Genomic DNA, 17,067 nt, shown 5'->3' with positions numbered 1-17,067 from the left:
GACACACAAAAAGTTTCTGACCAGAACATAACCTTCTTGCCAAGAATCTTGGCGAAGGTAAAAATACCCGCACACAATCAGCCAGCAGAGCACTTTGTATTTGGAAGTTGCAATACCAACTTACTTTAAAAGGTGGCGCTGTGAGACCGTTTGTGTACTGCAGCACTTTGTATACAAAGGATATGTTGCAATACAAACCAACGTTGATAAGTAACGCTGTTAGCCCGTCTTGTGAAACAGTCTAGGCATATAAGATGATGCAATTAAGTTATTTGCATACATTTTAAAAGCAGATTGGAAGTAAACTAAAATCACATCAGCACCTTACCTGGGTCGCACAGTGCGGGTTTGTCCCATTGTCCTGAAACCGTGCAGGTCAATACAGGGTGCCGGGGCAGGTAGCCTCGCTCACAGACTACTCGGGCTTCTGACTGGTACGTGGTTATGCTGCTATTGACTTGGCCATGAGCTAAATTCTTGCGAATAAGGGAAACACTTGTTAGTAGTCTTACATTCAAACGAACTAAGATTTGTTTTTTACGGCTTCCCCATTATACATGTACATTTGTTAGTATTTATATATAAATACTCCGTCTGGTGGTAATGTTTTGGCTTATTCCGTTTTAGTTTAGCAGATATTGTGCTCTGATAAATAGACTCTGTTAACCCTATTCAGACCGGGCCAGAAGAGTCTTTGAGATCCCCTTGTGAGACTTAAACTTATGTATGACCACCAGCCTTCTAAGAATGATGTGTACGTAAAAGTAACTATCTGAAAAAAGTTACTATAACGCAACATATCCGTCATTATGACGTCATTGTGCGACTGTATTGGCTGGAACCTCTAAAAGGTATTCTTGTAAAACGTCAAAGTTGTCGCAGGCCTCAAAGGCACACCCGCACTGGAAAGGGCAACATGAATGGATTTCCATATGGCCTTATAATGTTTAGTGCATCTAAATTACATAATACTTGTGTTACCTTTGTATTCATTTTGTTTAAATTAGATACGACGTTAGATATAAGTACCCCAAAGTCTCCTCCACAGACCACGGTTTTGCACACTGGATGCCTGGTCGCCCCAAACGTTTCTGCAAAGAATAAGTATCACATGCATAAGAATAAGTATCAAATTAAACAAGATGTACACATGTCTACAAGATGTAGCTCAGGGAAGTGGAAACATGATTTAGGAGCGTGTAGAATTGAAAAAATCATAAAATGTCACAGAATCTTGCAATTGGTGGCATGCCTGACATTTACCCGACCTGATGATATATTATGAATAATTAGGACTACTTTGCGTCACAATGACAAAATGAAAATAAATCAAGTAAGATTTTATTGCTATGTTATGAAATAATCGCCAATAAAGCTGATTTGGACAGTCTAATTGTACTGTAGATTCATATGCGTTATTTTTATTACATTGTATATTCCAAAACATAGTTTTCCGGTTTTAGCCCCCTTACCTAGATGAGACAGAACCTCAAGGAAGTCCAGGTTGGCAATCTTGTCCTCGATACTTGGACCGACCCAGATCAGCAACTGCCGCATCATGTCAAAATCGATGATGTTGTCCTCCGATACCATGTCTAGATATGTATTTACGACAGAAAGGTTGGGGACTTCTTTTAACTTTACTAAAATGTTATAAGCCACGTCCGCGTACATTTCGTCGGGGATACCGAGGTAATCGAACACCCGAGGGTCGGTGTTCGGCATGGTGTCGGCAGCCCGACCGACGCCGACGAGTGTCGACACGACTTCGGGCTGGATCGGCGCCCATCTTCCGCGGTTGCAGAACAACAGGCCTGCGTCGTCGGTCTGGTAGCCCACGTGACACTTGGCGATGCACATGCGCACATGGATGTTGTAGTAGGCGATGGTGTTGCAACTGAAGTTGCCGTGACGTAGGTCTGGGAGCGACTGGGGGAGGGACGTGTTGCCGCAAACTGAAAGGAAGTATTGGAAACCATCAAAAATTAACACACCACTGGGTTCTTCCGTAGTTGTGAGTGTAAAAACGTAGTGACGAAAAGGTCTCGAATGTCTAGTTTTAGGTTAACATGTCTCATTATTAACTGCAGCAAAATGGCATTAAATGCTGACATGGCTAAAATGCGTCTACTAGGGCAATGTGTAATTTCGGTAATTTTTTTCGGGCCCAATCCTTATTTCCAGATATCCGTACGCCTTGAATGTAAAGCGGTTCCATGACCTAGATTGACCTCTGAGGTGTTGTGTGAGCAAAGTTGCAATACCATGGATAATTTTAAAAAAATGCAGTACTAGAAGTCTCTTTATAATTGACTCGACTACTCGCAAGTTCTTTCTCAGTTGTGTTTGGATTTTTTAATGTAACGTTGTATCCAATGCGAAAATGTCCAATTTTGTGCATTACTTTTGACATTAAAACAATGTTTGTTTTTTCCTCTAGATTTTTCGAAATTACAGAAGTCAATGTATGCGGACTCCTTAGTCTTGTAGCTAAAGGATGTCCTCTAACTCGTTATACATTTATTTTGATTTAGAATAATTCACTTGAAGAGACCTCAGCTCAGAAGTGACTTTTTTTAAAGGTAACTAACACTCTTCCACAGGTGGCGACAGGGCCGGCTGCTGCACGGTGCCGGGAGGCTGTATCTCCGATGCGTCCCGCCCTCCGGCCAGCGCCAACCGGTACCACCTCTGCATCTCCGGGGAAAACTGCTGAACCCAGGCGGGCACGGGCTCCGGGGTAGTGTAGACTGTCAAACCATCAAAATGATACAAAGTTCTCAGAATTGGAATACTGGGATACATAAAATCCATATTAAGGTAAAACAGTACAACCATTAGCCAAAGAAAATTAGAGGTCCGCTCTTTGACACGACTTTTGTCAGGAACAATGCTTGAAAGAGCACAACAGCTACTGCGGTAACGGGCAACAAAGAATGAAAGAAGATTTACCTAGTACGCTACTCACCTGACAGGACGTTGGTCTTGAATAAGATAGCTAATACCACAGCAGTAAGAACGGCCAGGCAGTAGAAGATGGCGGCGAGGATGACCAGCGTGTCCGACCCTTTCCTGCGCGGCGGGTTCAGGGCGGAGCCGTACCCGTACAGCGGCGGGCCGTACGGCCTCCATACGGCGGCGGGCTTGTGGTGCTTCCCGCTGAAGAGAGAGTCACAACTCGGCTGTCTTTTCAGCGGAGCCTAAAAAAAATTAGATCAAACATAGTACAGGAGATACAAACGTCATATGTATATATGTACATCTTTGGGGACTTAAGATTAAGACCAGAAACATTGTACAGAAAGTCATAGCAGGGTAGATAAAGACGACATCCAGTACCGTTTCCACCTTTAACTTCATTGATGTATTTCCGTCGGGTTCTTCGTACAGGAGTTTTTCTTTTTTCTCGTCAATGGCAACACGCCTGGAAAGAAGTAAAAGTAATATCATTTCGCGCGTATTGGTGGTATTGTGATATCTTGTTGTAGATGAAAATAAATAACGACTATATCTGAAGAGGTAAAGATAAGGGTCATTGAAGTGCATACATTGAAAAGCATAGCTGGGGAAATGCAATAACGTACCGGTCATCTTGAAAGTCTTCAGACCGTGTCGACTCTTTGTTGATGTCTTCATAGTCACTTTCACTGATGTATTCTGGTGTTTCTTCTATCTAAGATATTGAAGAAGTACCAGGTAAATGTAAACGTCAAATTGCATTGAACGGCACTGCCTTGCATAGTTCACCTGACTTCGCCTGCTAACATATGGAAGCAAACCATATGCTATGTGGTGCAAGATATTACAAATAGGAGATATTTAATTGTTAATGCAAGAAATGGGTAAAACTTGCATTCATTACACACTACGAAAAATATTTGTCTTGTTTTGTCTTGGTTAGTAACAGTTTACTTAATTCGTGGACACAAGTGCTTGCATGAAGAAATTTCCAGAAGAAATAAGAATGAATAAGATAAAAAGAAAGAGATCATTCGAAGACCATTTTCTTGTAAATTCTTATAACAAGAGAAATGTCCTTACCTTTCTTAAGCTAAGAAATAATTTCTCAAAAAGACTTTTTCCCCTTAGAATTTTCAAGAAATGTAAGTCAAATATTCTTGGTATTCTTGTATGAAGACTGAAATTCTTGCCATATTTAAGAAAGTACAAGAATTTTTCTCTACCCCCTTTTGATTTTCTTATAGTAAGAAAAAAACAAGAACATCAAGATATAAAAACAAGTAGTTACTGGAATAAAAGTCTTGAATGTTCTTGTTTTACATATCAAGAAACATTGAGAAACTCTATTCTTGCTTTTTGGGGAATGTTCAAGAAAAAACAAGAATTTCGTTCTTACATTTCCTCAGGTATACTGCTCAGAAAAACAAGAACATTCAAGATAATTTAAGTACAAGATAAAGTGCAAGGAATTGCTGGAATACTAATCTTGAATGTTCTTGTCTTTTGTATCCAGAAACTTTTATAAACGCATCTTTTTTCGTAAGTGAAGAAAGTATTTCTCACATAACATTAGCCATGTTAGCGTTCACCGACAAGAGTGTTCTAGAAATCTGGAAGATTTGCATAATCTATTCTAATTCTAGGTAATTAAGAACTCAGGTACAAGAGTATGGTCCTTGACTTACTTGACTGAATACTAATAACAAAACAGGAAATTACAGAACAAGCTTTGACTAGCATAAGACTCTTGGATGTTCTTGATTGTTGCTTTTATCAAAATATGTAATAAAAACTAGCACATATAGAAATTTTTCCATTGACCTTCTTGGCAGACACTGTTTATCATAATCCATGTGTCGATCAAGATGTAAAGAACAATTAGTTGGAACCAGCATAATTTTTGTCTATTTTCTCAATATCAGATCAGAGTTTAAGAAATTAATTCTTTATTTTTCTGGTAATAAGACAACAATTTTGCTAAGGATCATGGGAAATTACTCCCATCATCCTTTGCTGCAAATTTCAAATTCTAGACAGTTGCAGCTTCCAATGTTCCATGCAAACTGCCTCTCCAGGTTTATTTGTCTGATGTGCACTAGATCTTACAAATACAGGGCTCAGATATGGTAGATTTCTTTATGACACTTTCCTGCATCACCTGGGACCCTGTTTACAATGTGGCCTTGCATTTGTAAGCTCCTAAGTGCAACCAAAGCCGAAGTCAAGCTTGGAACATTATCTATTCAGGTACGTCAGCCATCTTGGTTTTCAAAGTATTTTAATTTCACATTTCTTTGGTTGCATATGCATGATAAGGCGACCAGTAATTGCAAAATGTAGAAGTGAACACTTGCATGAATTCCTCCAAAACACTAAGACGTAAGTATGATATTTTTAAGGAAGGAAAAGTAAAGAGATGTTGATGTCCAAAAACCTTATGGGGGAGGGGGGCATTTTTTTGTTTATAGGGAATTGTTCATAAACTGTCTGTGTTCTAGGCGTGGAAACCAGTTGGACCAAAGAGGATGCCCCCATCTCAACTTTGGAAAAGCTTTCAACAGGAACAAGTGACATGTATTATGATTATGATACCATCACCAACAACATTACAGCAGTAATGGTACTGTTTTAGAAGGGTAGTTAAGTTATTAGTATATGCTCAGTATCAGGAAAATGGATTTTGATAAGCAAGCATCATATATATAAATCTGTTGGTATCTGCAGTAATGTTGCAATCTTTAAAACAATGGTGCATAGAAAAAAATGCCCCAAAATCTGGTATGAAACTTATTGATGGAAATGAGTATGATTGGAAATATATTTACAACTGTATAAACAGCAACATTGACCAGTTCATGATACAAGAACCTCAATCTTACTTTAAGAAATGGTTTCTATGTTTGTAGGGGTAAGAAATTCAGTCTTGAACTTAAAGATAGCAAGATGTTGCTAATACAAAAACTTCAATATTAGCACAGCAAAGTAGTACCATATATGTTGGCTAGGTGACGAAATTTGGTCTTGGTGTATAAGAGTATATTAATCTCAGATGTAAGAGAATATCTTTAGGAAATAAGAAGTGTGCTTTTGATTTAAGAAAGTTACTCTTGTTGTAAGAACAATTAAGAAAACATTTCTAGCAATAAGAAGTGTGCTCTTGATGTAAGAAAGCTATTCTTGATATAAGAAATTTAATCTTGGTATAAGACCACCAATCTTGAAAGTAAGAAAATATTTCTAGGAATAAGAATTGTGCTCTTGTTGTAAGAAAGTTACTCTTGCCGTAAGAAATTTAGTCTTGGTATAAGAACACCAATCTTGAAAGTAAGAATATATTACTAGCCAATAAGAATTGTTGTCTTGATGTAAGAAAGTTATTCTTAATATAAGAAATTTAATCTTGGTATAAGAACAAAAATCTTGAAAGTAAGAAAATATTGCTAGGGAATAAGAATTGTTGTCTTGATGTAAGAAAGTTATTCTTGATATAAGAAATTTAATCTTGGTATAAGAACACAATCTTAAAAGTAAGAAAATATTTCTAGCCAATAAGAATTGTGCTCTTGATGTAAGAAAGTTATTCTTGTTATAAGAAATTTAATCTTGTTTTTAAGAATGCCAATCTTGAAAAAAAAAATTCTAGGCAATTAGAATTGTAGTAAGAAAGGTATTCTTGTTGTAAGAATAGCAGTCTTGGAAATAAGAAATGTATCTAGGCAATAAAGAATTTTACTCTTGATATGAGAAATTTTTTCTTTTGTGTGAGAAAATCAATCTTGGAAGTAAGAAAATATTTCTAGGCAATAAGAAGTGCGCTCTTGAGGTAAGAAATGTATTCTCGGTGTAAGAACACCAATTTTCAAAGTAAGAATTTCAATTCTTGGTGTGAGAACACCAATCTTGAAAGTAAGAATTTCAAAATAAGTCTAGGCATCGAGAATTGTGCTCTTGAAGTAAGAAAGACATTCTTGCTGTAAGAGCACCAATCTTCAAAGTAAGAAAATGTTTCTAGGCAAAAAGACTTTCTGATCTTCATGTGAGAAAAGGATTGTTGAACACAATTAGTAAAAGAACATAGGCATAAGAACATTTATAAAAACAATCTTACTGTAAGACTAACATTCTAGTTAAACTTTATGAGATACCTGTAAGAAATATAGTCTTGCTTCAAGAAAATTCAGTAAGTAAAAAATTGCTTAATTCGTGGACAAATCTTTTTTTCTTATAGTCAGGAAAAAAATCTTATATGAAGACAAAAATGTCTCTGTACAAGAAAAAACAAGAAAGAAAGAAAAGGCATTTTTGGTAGTGCAGGTATGTTGTCGGTTTCCAATGTCGCCGATGTCGTCCTCGTCTTGCGTCTGGCTTTGTTAGTTCTGCTCCGAGGCCGTCCCACTATGTTACTCCGAGGACGCAGGTGGTCGCACCGGGTGGTCCAGGCTATTTTAGTCGGGCTGTGAGTGGACCTGCCCCGAGGAAGCAGCTTGCTACGACCCGGTGAGGACGACATTGTTCTGTTCTGTTCTGAAGCAAATGAGGGACGTCAATATTCACACGACAAATGCTCATTTTTAGAAGGTCGTGGCCTCTAAGTACAACAATGTCAACAACGGGCTTTTAAACCCCAGCAACGGAGAATTACTAAACTATGCAAAATGGTTGGCCAAATCGCATTGATTGGTCTTGCGACAAGCGTACCACAGTAAAAAAGAACAGTTTAGGATAGGTATTCATGATCAAACCCAGAAACCTTTGATTCTTAGTCAACACCATAAGGCTGCAGTGCATCCTTATATCAACTGTGGTTCCCTGCTATTCCTTGCGCCCGACTCAACTTTAAAATACGAGGATCGTCAAATGCTTCAGCTGTGTTTTCAACAGTATTTCTGGCGGATGAGAGTTAAACTTACCTCCAGCTCAAACGTTTAGACTAGGGAGAAATGTAAGCACCTGTACTGCACAACTAGTAATGCCGTTCGTATGTGTTGCTCCTAGCTTATATATAAAACACACGGCTTTGACAAAAAAAATACAACGTTTTGTGTTTCCTTGTTAAAGTTTAACCAGCGCTTTGCCATTTGGGTCAACAGGCGTTTTAAAGATTGCGTAGAAACCACAGCCGGACATGCTGGGTTATTCCCCGGCTACCTGCACTCACAAGTCATGGTCTAAAATTAGCTCAGTTAAAGAGTAATAAATTATCATCCGTTACTATTTTATTGGATACACCAACTATACTTTGCAACCATGGGTTGAATGAGAATCATATTGTGCGACTGCCATTTGCTGTTGCCCGTGTCACCTTGTAATGAATAAATAAATCTATTGCTCAACAATCGCACAAGGTACAATGTATGGCAACCGATAGCAACTACGGCATTAATACAACAATATTAGCAGGTGCTATCATAAAACTGTAATGATTTTACCATAGAGGGAATGACCTCAACTCCTACTGTGGGTTCTTATTAGAGCTGGCGTCACATTTTCTACCCGGGTACCTTTGGGCCTGGAGTCCATGGCGGGGAGTTTGCGGAAATAGTACAAGAAATACAGTAACTTCGTTTTAAAAAGTGGCAACGCAGACTCAAATTATTGTGATAATGAAATGCCGGTAGAAGTTCAAATTTTGTGAAAGACTTGAAGCGCACAGTATGGTTGGTGAGGCCACTCTAATAGAGTATGGTTGAGCGTGTGGAAGTGCAAAATTTGGCACAGCGGTAATTAAATGAGTTGAAGTGCAGACTACAAAGTTAGAGGAAATTTTTTTGGCGTTCTGCTGAGCGTTCAGTATGGTTTATTATAAAGTGAGTCGTAATATTAGCTTCCATCTGTGTTATTTTAACTTGTTGTTTTAACGTAGAAGTGGAATAAAAGAATACTAAGGATACTGCACGAATACAATTAAACAAGAAATTCACTGTATAGTATTATTATTTTTTTTATTCATTTTCATCTTCAATGAAGGTTGAAGTATGCAAGTTATGTTTGCAAGTAATTTGCGATTAGAATTGTGTACGCATTTTGTGAAAAGTGGAAGCATTTTGTTTCTTAACATTTAAGCTTGAGATGTACTGTTAGACATTACTGTTGTGACATTACTGTTATGATATTACTGTTGTCAGTCAAATTATCTAGAGGAGAACCATTTTTCTTTTAAAATTTGAAAGGGTAATCTTTACAACCTTGAAAATAGGGTGTTGATCGAATTCAGTCCGAGAAAAGCTTGCTCTTATAAAACTAATCTTGAACTGCAGTGTTCTTCTGATACTACCCGTATTACTGGTAAATTGAGCAAAATGTAACCAAAAATGGGAAAGCGGGGAAGCTTAGCAAAAGAATATCTGGAATGCAGTGAGACTTCATAGAATACACTCCGAATTCACGTACAAGAGTAATTTTTCTTTCTTACGGCATTTTGGCTCATTCCTTTTCGTGAGAAGGGCATTTAAGGTCTATTTGGAATTCTCACCCGAATGGCTCCAAATTTGGCTCGAAGTTTGCAAATACTTCATACCGGCTGGTTCTGCTTTATTTTTGCTAATTCGGTTTCAGTGTGAAGAACCTATCAACGGCGACGTCTGCCCAACGGAGTTAAGTTTTTGTGAACAATACAAACCTTGTAATGTTATACGTGCGCTACGCCATGGGGAAGTTTACTTGTTTTGACAACAAAAACATAATCTTCTTGGTTACGATGCATAATGGTAATACAAGCTTCTGTGTGTACTCAAAGTAGGTCGCTGTGCGTCGAATCGCAGCAAATGTGGGTAAATGTCAGAGAGAGAAGTCGTGCAAACAGGATGTGTTCTGATTTTTCGATGATGCCACAAAATAAAGCTAATGTGTCTATTCATAGCAAACGCTTAAGGCAGAAGATTAAGACGGATGTTCTTTCCACTTTTCTAGCTAATTGACGTCTAAAAAATATTTGACCATACTGTAGAATGTACAAAGCAACTTTAAAATGAGCACATATATGCCGTAAATTCAACAAAAACTGTCGGGAAAAGAATACAACATCCTAGAGTGCATTCCAAGACGCCATGAGGGTTTTTTGGTGATACTTATAATTAGTCTGAATTATTTTGAATAAAAGAATATCTGAGCCACAATAATTAAATTATTTTCAAACAATTGACTAAGAAAATACTCATTTATTTGAATTTCTTTGAATATTTTATAAACATTTTGAAAGTAGCTGTACAAAAATATCTTCATTTAGAATAATTGTGAAACCTGTCTGTGATTATTTCACATTTACAAATATTTACAAAAAATGGTAAATCTGGCCAAATGGTAAAATTAGCTTATTGCCCCCATAAAAGTAAGCCCTATTGTTGCATCTGTATATTTTTAGATTTCACTGCTGGGCACTGGTGGATCCTTTGTGGTCCAAGGATGTGTGAATTGCTATCTTCCCAGCCCACCGAACCATTTACAACAAGACTGGCAATAAAAATGTATTATTGCCATGACGACGATTGAGGGTATAACAATACAGCTCAAATCAGAAATAGACTGGAACTTCCCTGTCGCACTATCCCTGGCACAATATACTAGCCCACCTGTAACATGAACCTACAGCCAGCAGAAATGTACTATCCCCGGTACAGCACAATGGTCTGCCAGTGACCTAAACCTACAGCTGAGCACTACAGAAGTATTTCCTGTCTGCCTGTGGCCTATGGCTTGAACAAGCTCTAGAAAAGAAAATGTATCCTTCATAACATAACATAACAACCAAGACAACATGATCCATTGTGCAGAGTTCAATGTCTAGTTTCAAAGGACAAATTCCTCCAGGGAGCCAGTGTGACCTACATTCCACCATTGCATACCAGAGATACATCTGGAACAGATTTGGGGGGGAGGGCTTGCATATCCAGCATACTGCATTCCTGTGGAAATGTCTGTGCAATTCCTAGAATTTTTGCAGACTGAATGCAATATATATACCACTTGACGACTCCCCTGAGGCGTCGTCAAAAAATGGTAGAAAATGGTAGAAAATGGTAAATAATGGTAGAATGCTAGCGCTGTTATCATTATTTAGAAACCAATAGAAGTATCCACTTCCACACCATGAATATTTCCAAAGTTTTACAGGACCAGGGAAATATTTATAAAGTTGAAACTGAAGTGTTAAAAATATTTCTGAAGTATCACATGTCCTAGACATATAATTACAAAACTTTAAAATCAACTCTAAACAATGGCAACAAACATCCGCATAGTGTCTTGGAATGGACTCTAGCGTTTCATAACATTTTGGGGTCCGGCAATGAAAAAAAGCGTATATTCGATTACAAATTTCCAATTATATCATGATGAATGGGAAATCGAAAACCAGCCCTAACCTCTAACCAAATACGTCTAGAAACATCACGGTTTTGTATATCGTATTAATACAATTTAAGTGACTGAGCGTGCTATACGTCCTTATGCATATAAAAATGCGGCGTTAGATTACGAGACTGATATTAGTCCGTAACTAGAATCTAATACATGTACGCTATATTTAGTGACAACTGTATCCATTACTTGCAGCATCTTTTCTAGGTTGATACTTGCACTCATAAGATGCTCTTTCTTGTTGTGACAGATGCTCCCTTACTGGTACAAAGAACGATTTTTTTTCATACACTGCTATCATGTTCAACTCATATATCCGCCTGCGTAGGTCAATTCATTTATACATTAACAATGCGAAAACAGATCACTCATACATGTATGACTGTGCTGTTATCGATAGAAATTCTGTTGTTGTTTTGTATGTAGCCTCGTAGTAAAATATATTATGTATTGCTAGCAATTGTTATTGATTGCAATGCATAGTACCTTGTGTGGTTGTTGAGCAATAAAATTCATTCATTCATTCATTCATTCTTACGTCATTGATGAAGCTAAGTAGGACAAGAAGGTCTTGTTTTTTTTCACATAGGTGATAATCAATTGCTGTTTGCCTTATCTTCACAGCAATACTACTATCCTTGTCATACGATATTGTGTTACAAGGTTTGTAAGATAAATACGCACTGCATAGAGTGTATATTTTTTTCCTTAGATAATAATTAATTGCTGTTTGCCCGATCTTCACAGCAATACTTACCAAGCAAATATTGTGAACTATTATCTGTGTCATAAGATATTCTGTTACATGATTTGTAACTTAAGCACTTCAAAAATATCTTTTTTTTTCACTTAGGTTATTATAAATTGCTGTTTGCTCATTGACAATCTTCACAATAATACTAACCGCACAGTTATTTTGTACTATTATCAGTGTCATAAGATATTCTGTTACAAGATTTGTACGTTTAGCACGGCAGAGAGATATTTGTGATAATAAATTGCTGTTTGTTCAATATTCCCAGTAATACTAACCGCGTAATCATTATGTACTATTATCAGTGTCATTAGATATTCTGTTTCAAGATTTGTAAGTTTAGCACGGCAGAGAAATTTTTGTTTTCACTTTGGTGATAATCAGTTACTGTTTGCTCAATCTTCCCAGTAATACTAACCACGCAGTTATTATGTGCTATTATCGGTGTCATAAGATATTCTGTTACATGATTCCTACATGTGAAACACTTGGCGACGTGGCAAACCACACAAAGACAAGCTTAGCAGGCGTGTCACGTATTATTACCTCCGGTCCGGTGAGAATGTTTACCTTCGGCGGAGGTACTGTTTTTGGTTCTATATTATGTATGTGTTCGCACCAATAACTGAAAATACTTTGAATGACTCCGTATATACATTTCAAATGTAGGCTGATAACGAAGTCCCAAAAGAAAGAAAAAAAGTGAATTTGAGCTCCAAAAAGTCATGTTTAGGTACAGAAGTAATTAAATTTACACCCCCTTCCTGTAGCATTGTAAGTGTAGCCCATGGATAGGTGGTAAGTCTTTTTTTTTTCGATTTCCTTTTCGACAGACGAGGACAATATGGCACTGTTCAATCAAATAGTTTGAGCTGCAGAATTTCAGTGAGCTGGCCCTCTGTTTTATGGTCATGTTGATTTAATCGTACGGATTACATCCTCGCGCGTATCCATTTTCATCTTTTTTTTTAAACGAAATGAATACGTTTTCGACCGTACTATACTGCGGTCTCACTAAATACCGAAAACAACCGAAAACAACCGAAAACAACTTGAAATATACAGAAAACAACCGAAAACAACTCGACAAATACCGAAAACAACTCGAAGTCACCTAAAAAATATCCAAGCAATCATGAACAACCTATCAGAACCCGAAAAAAGCCGGAAAACAAGTCGTAAACAACATCAATGTCTATTCTATCTTCATCTACTGGTTGCTATCCCTTGAATTATTTTCTCCACGGCCGAGGGAGAGAATGGAGTGATTCTGAAGGAAGGATTCTTTCAGCAAAGGGGATGCAGCCGGTGAAAACACATTTCCATCGATCACACGCTGTTTTATGGTGTAGAGCAGAATCCTTATTTTGATAATTTAGTTTAATCTGGGGCCTCTGTGGTAATACACGTTTGCGGTTTTTCCATTTAAATCGATTTGTTATGGCAGCGGAAATGCGTTATAATTGAGCAAGAAATATACTAGATTGTTTTGGTTGCTAGAAAAAAAGTATTAGCTAAATAGGTAGCAGAATTTGCCAGCAGTAATTAATAAGCAAACATATTTTCCAAGCAGAGATTTCGTCGGGGGATAGCAGTGACTGCTATTTCTTGTTGTGGCCAATACTACACCCCGCCCCTACCGTTACCTCTACTTGGAGTTACACAATAGATGCCAAGTAATCTAGATATCCATTGATGAGTTTGCGAGTTGACCAAGCAGTCCCCGTTTATAACGTACAGGGTCCGGTCCGTGAATCTGAATGCGAACATTAATATATTCGAACAGGCAAAGGAGATAGTTGACTTTACTAATATTGTATTAATAACAGGGGTCATCCAACAAATAAATCCATCGTAGCCTAACTCCTGTCCAAAATAAAGTCAAAATTATTAGATAGTAGCCCACTGAAATGATTGTCTGTTGTTTATGGTTGTGTCGAGTTGTTTTCGGTAATTAGTGAAAGTTGTTTTCGGTTGTTTTCGGTAATTAGTGAAAGTTGTTTTCGGTTGTTTTCGGTATTTAGTGAAAGTTGTTTTCGGTATTTAGTGAAAGTTGTTTTCGGTTGTTTTCGGTAGTTTTCGGTTGTTTTCGGTTGTTTTCGGTATTTAGTGAGACCCTTTCTTGATATACATATGATTTTGTATTTTCAAGTTAACATAGTGACAAATCTAGCACATCTTGTAACAATATGTACATACAGCCGAGGAATATAACGAGAGTTTTAGTGGAAAATACCAGAATAAGAACAGAAAATAAATATACATTGTATTTGCTTCTTCTCCGCAAGATGTGATCCTTCGCAGATGTGATCCCGTCAATCGTTGCTGTAAAGATCTGGTACCTAGGTAAATTTGTTCATAGAACACTACTTATAGTTGAGGACAGTCTGATTAGTTGGGGGGCTTTCATGCAGAGTTCTGGCTACAGGATTGATTGTTGTAATAAGTGCTGTAAGATTCTCCACTGTGTAGAACCACCACCCCTCCCACCCTGCGGTACCCTCAGCAGCTCTCTATCCAGACTTGAAGAGCAGGACGGCCACTTGTCCTAGGTAGAAATAGATGAAGTGCTTGGTCTCGTGTGTGACGTAGCTGCCGAAGTTGCGCCCGACGATGCAATGCCAGGTGGGGTTGTACTTCTTGTCGAACTCCTTCTTGATGTAGGCGGCGATGTCCTTCTCAATGTTGTACTTCTCCATGGCTTGGGTGGCGCAGTCCACAGCATCCTGCTGCATGTCCTCGGACATGTCCGCATTCTTGATCACGGCCTTCCTTTCAGTCATGTTTGGTCCTGCAGACAGCACGGTGGAATGGAGAGTTATTGACTGACCACTGCACTCCACTACTCTTGTCTTTCTGGAGCGTTTATGGTGTAATAAGCGGTCTGAAGTGCGCATGCGATATGCACGGTGACATGCATTGAGGGCAGTATGTCAAAGATGTAGGCCCGTAAACATGTTAACAATTGTTGTCTACACCATGCTTTCTACATGTCAATTTTTTGTTTGTTTAAAAGTCTCAGGGGATTTAACTTTGATATATTACCCGCAATGCTGCCAGTGTGCCGTTTCATCCCCGAACCAGCAGCTTTTGTTATACTTTGTAACATTCAACAGAATAAATCTGCCTGACCAAAAATGTAAAAAAAACTAGAACTGTCTCCGTACTGTGAACCATTAAGCCAAAGCTAAATATCAGGACAAAGTTGCAATAAGAGGTCTTGATCCATATAGATGCTTTAAGAGAAAAGGCATTCAACGATCTAACGCTGGTGCCGATGGTTGAATACCCGGACATCTGTTACCGCTACCCTGGGTGACTATGTAACGTTATGTACACTCCTGTCATATAGGCTGCACGTGGAGGACTCGACTAGCTACCGACCCGACAAGATAAACATTCGAGCGTATCGCCATTATGAAAACCAGAAGAATTCCCTGAGGGTAAGGTTTGGTCGGTACATGTTTTATACAATAATAGCTAAGCATCATGTGTGGTAACGTGCATGGTATGAAGCTTTTCAAACCCTGTTCACAGCGCGCGACAGAAGACAACCTTCATTTCTTCACCTAGAATTTGTACAGTAAATACATTCCCACCTGTGAGACAGAGTTGGCGACAGCGTTAGGGATCTTCAAGCTTGCAGTTCTGACCTGCCCGTGTCACACGCGCTCTGTAGATGTTGTCTAACCGGTTAAGGTGTCTTTACGCTTGACTTGACTTGAGGTAAAAGTTCAACCGCTGACGTATGTGATCATGTACAAGCATGAAATGTAAATGCGCCATATTCCATAAAATGACTATTTTCCTACAGAGGAGAGTGCTATTTTCTAAAAGACCACATCATTATGTGCACATAATCGACTAAATTTGCAACAATTAATCACAGATCAACAAACTCCGCACCGGGGCCCATGTTGGCGGGCCGCTAGAAGAGTGATTCAGTCGAGCTACAAAAAGGACTGTAACTAGTGTTGTTAGATAGAAACGGAAAGTAGGCTGTATCATGTGTTCATGGAACTCGCAATTAGCAAAACAAACATCCAGATCGTTCCTAAATAATAATAAAAAAAAACTTCTTTCCACCTACGGATCCACCACGTACAACACACAGAAGTGTGGAGATGAGCAGCTTATCATCCAACATGGCTGTTCGAACGTTCGAACGCGACTGTGACATCACATGAAAACGATCTATTGGACTGATTTTTAGGTGATGATGATGATGTTTGGAATGTCATGTTCCGTGCTTTTAAACTCGGCCTGCACACCACTTTCTGTATGGCGAACTCAAGCGCCCAAATCCCCGTTATTTCGTATTTTGGGAAATTGCCCTCCTGAAGTTAGCCCTACAGGTAGGCAGCCCTTCCAAATGTACGTTCAAAGTCAAAGCATCTTGTGACCTTCCCTACTAAACTTACAGAATGATCGACATGACGATAGCGGTCGCTTTAATAGCAAGAGAAATAACCCCAAGTAGGTCGACAGATGATGGTGGATGGGAGGCAGATGGGCTCTTCAATCTGAAAACTTCTTAAAGTGTTCGTAGTCCGTCCTACACTGTTCAGTACATCTAGTACGTGATGTCAGACTGCCTATACACCTTTCTCACGCGGCGGCCATGATAGATCGAAGAAGAGGTCAATGAGGCAAGCAGACAAAACTTATTTCTAAAATCAGGTCCCAGTTAGTTTTCCCCCAAACCACACAAATTTTCATGATATAAGATAGAATAATAAATACTACAAGAAGTGTTATGCACCGAAAGATGTAGCAATTTAGAGTAGTGTAGACTGACCCCATAGTCCCTTAAGAGATGCAAAATAACAACATAATAATGCAAATTTTTAACGAATTTGCAGCCATTCACTTGTTGGTCGATTTCCTAATTGGCAGGCTACCATTGTTCGAACTGCTAATTATGATGGACAGCCTTTTGTTTGCCACATTGAACTCGTTTTCGATCTATCATGGCCGCCGCGTGAGAAAGGTGTATT

The 17,067-nt window shown here is 38.4% G+C and overlaps 2 protein-coding genes across 2 annotated transcripts; both read right to left on the bottom strand.

Annotated features, from left to right (window-relative positions):
* Positions 1 to 311: 311 nt before the first annotated feature.
* On the bottom strand, positions 312 to 3,682 carry LOC118407934. The gene is made up of 7 exons (XM_035808509.1): positions 3,585 to 3,682; positions 3,340 to 3,424; positions 2,969 to 3,200; positions 2,592 to 2,750; positions 1,473 to 1,955; positions 1,030 to 1,091; positions 312 to 476 (listed from the first exon to the last, which is right to left on the bottom strand). The coding sequence occupies exons 2-7, from the start codon at positions 3,358 to 3,360 to the stop codon at positions 312 to 314; spliced, it is 1,122 nt and encodes a 373-aa protein (XP_035664402.1). The 5' UTR covers positions 3,361 to 3,424; positions 3,585 to 3,682.
* Positions 3,683 to 14,188: 10,506 nt separating this feature from the next.
* On the bottom strand, positions 14,189 to 14,861 carry LOC118407932 (dynein light chain 2, cytoplasmic). The gene has a single exon (XM_035808507.1). The coding sequence runs from the start codon at positions 14,851 to 14,853 to the stop codon at positions 14,584 to 14,586; it is 270 nt and encodes an 89-aa protein (XP_035664400.1). The 5' UTR covers positions 14,854 to 14,861; the 3' UTR covers positions 14,189 to 14,583.
* Between the last annotated feature and the right edge of the window lie 2,206 nt (positions 14,862 to 17,067).

The sequence above is a fragment of the Branchiostoma floridae genome, unplaced genomic scaffold (assembly GCF_000003815.2).
Source record: "Branchiostoma floridae strain S238N-H82 unplaced genomic scaffold, Bfl_VNyyK Sc7u5tJ_150, whole genome shotgun sequence".
In the NCBI taxonomy this organism is placed as follows: Eukaryota; Metazoa; Chordata; class Leptocardii; order Amphioxiformes; family Branchiostomatidae; genus Branchiostoma; species Branchiostoma floridae.
This window is presented reverse-complemented; position numbering and strand designations above follow the sequence as displayed.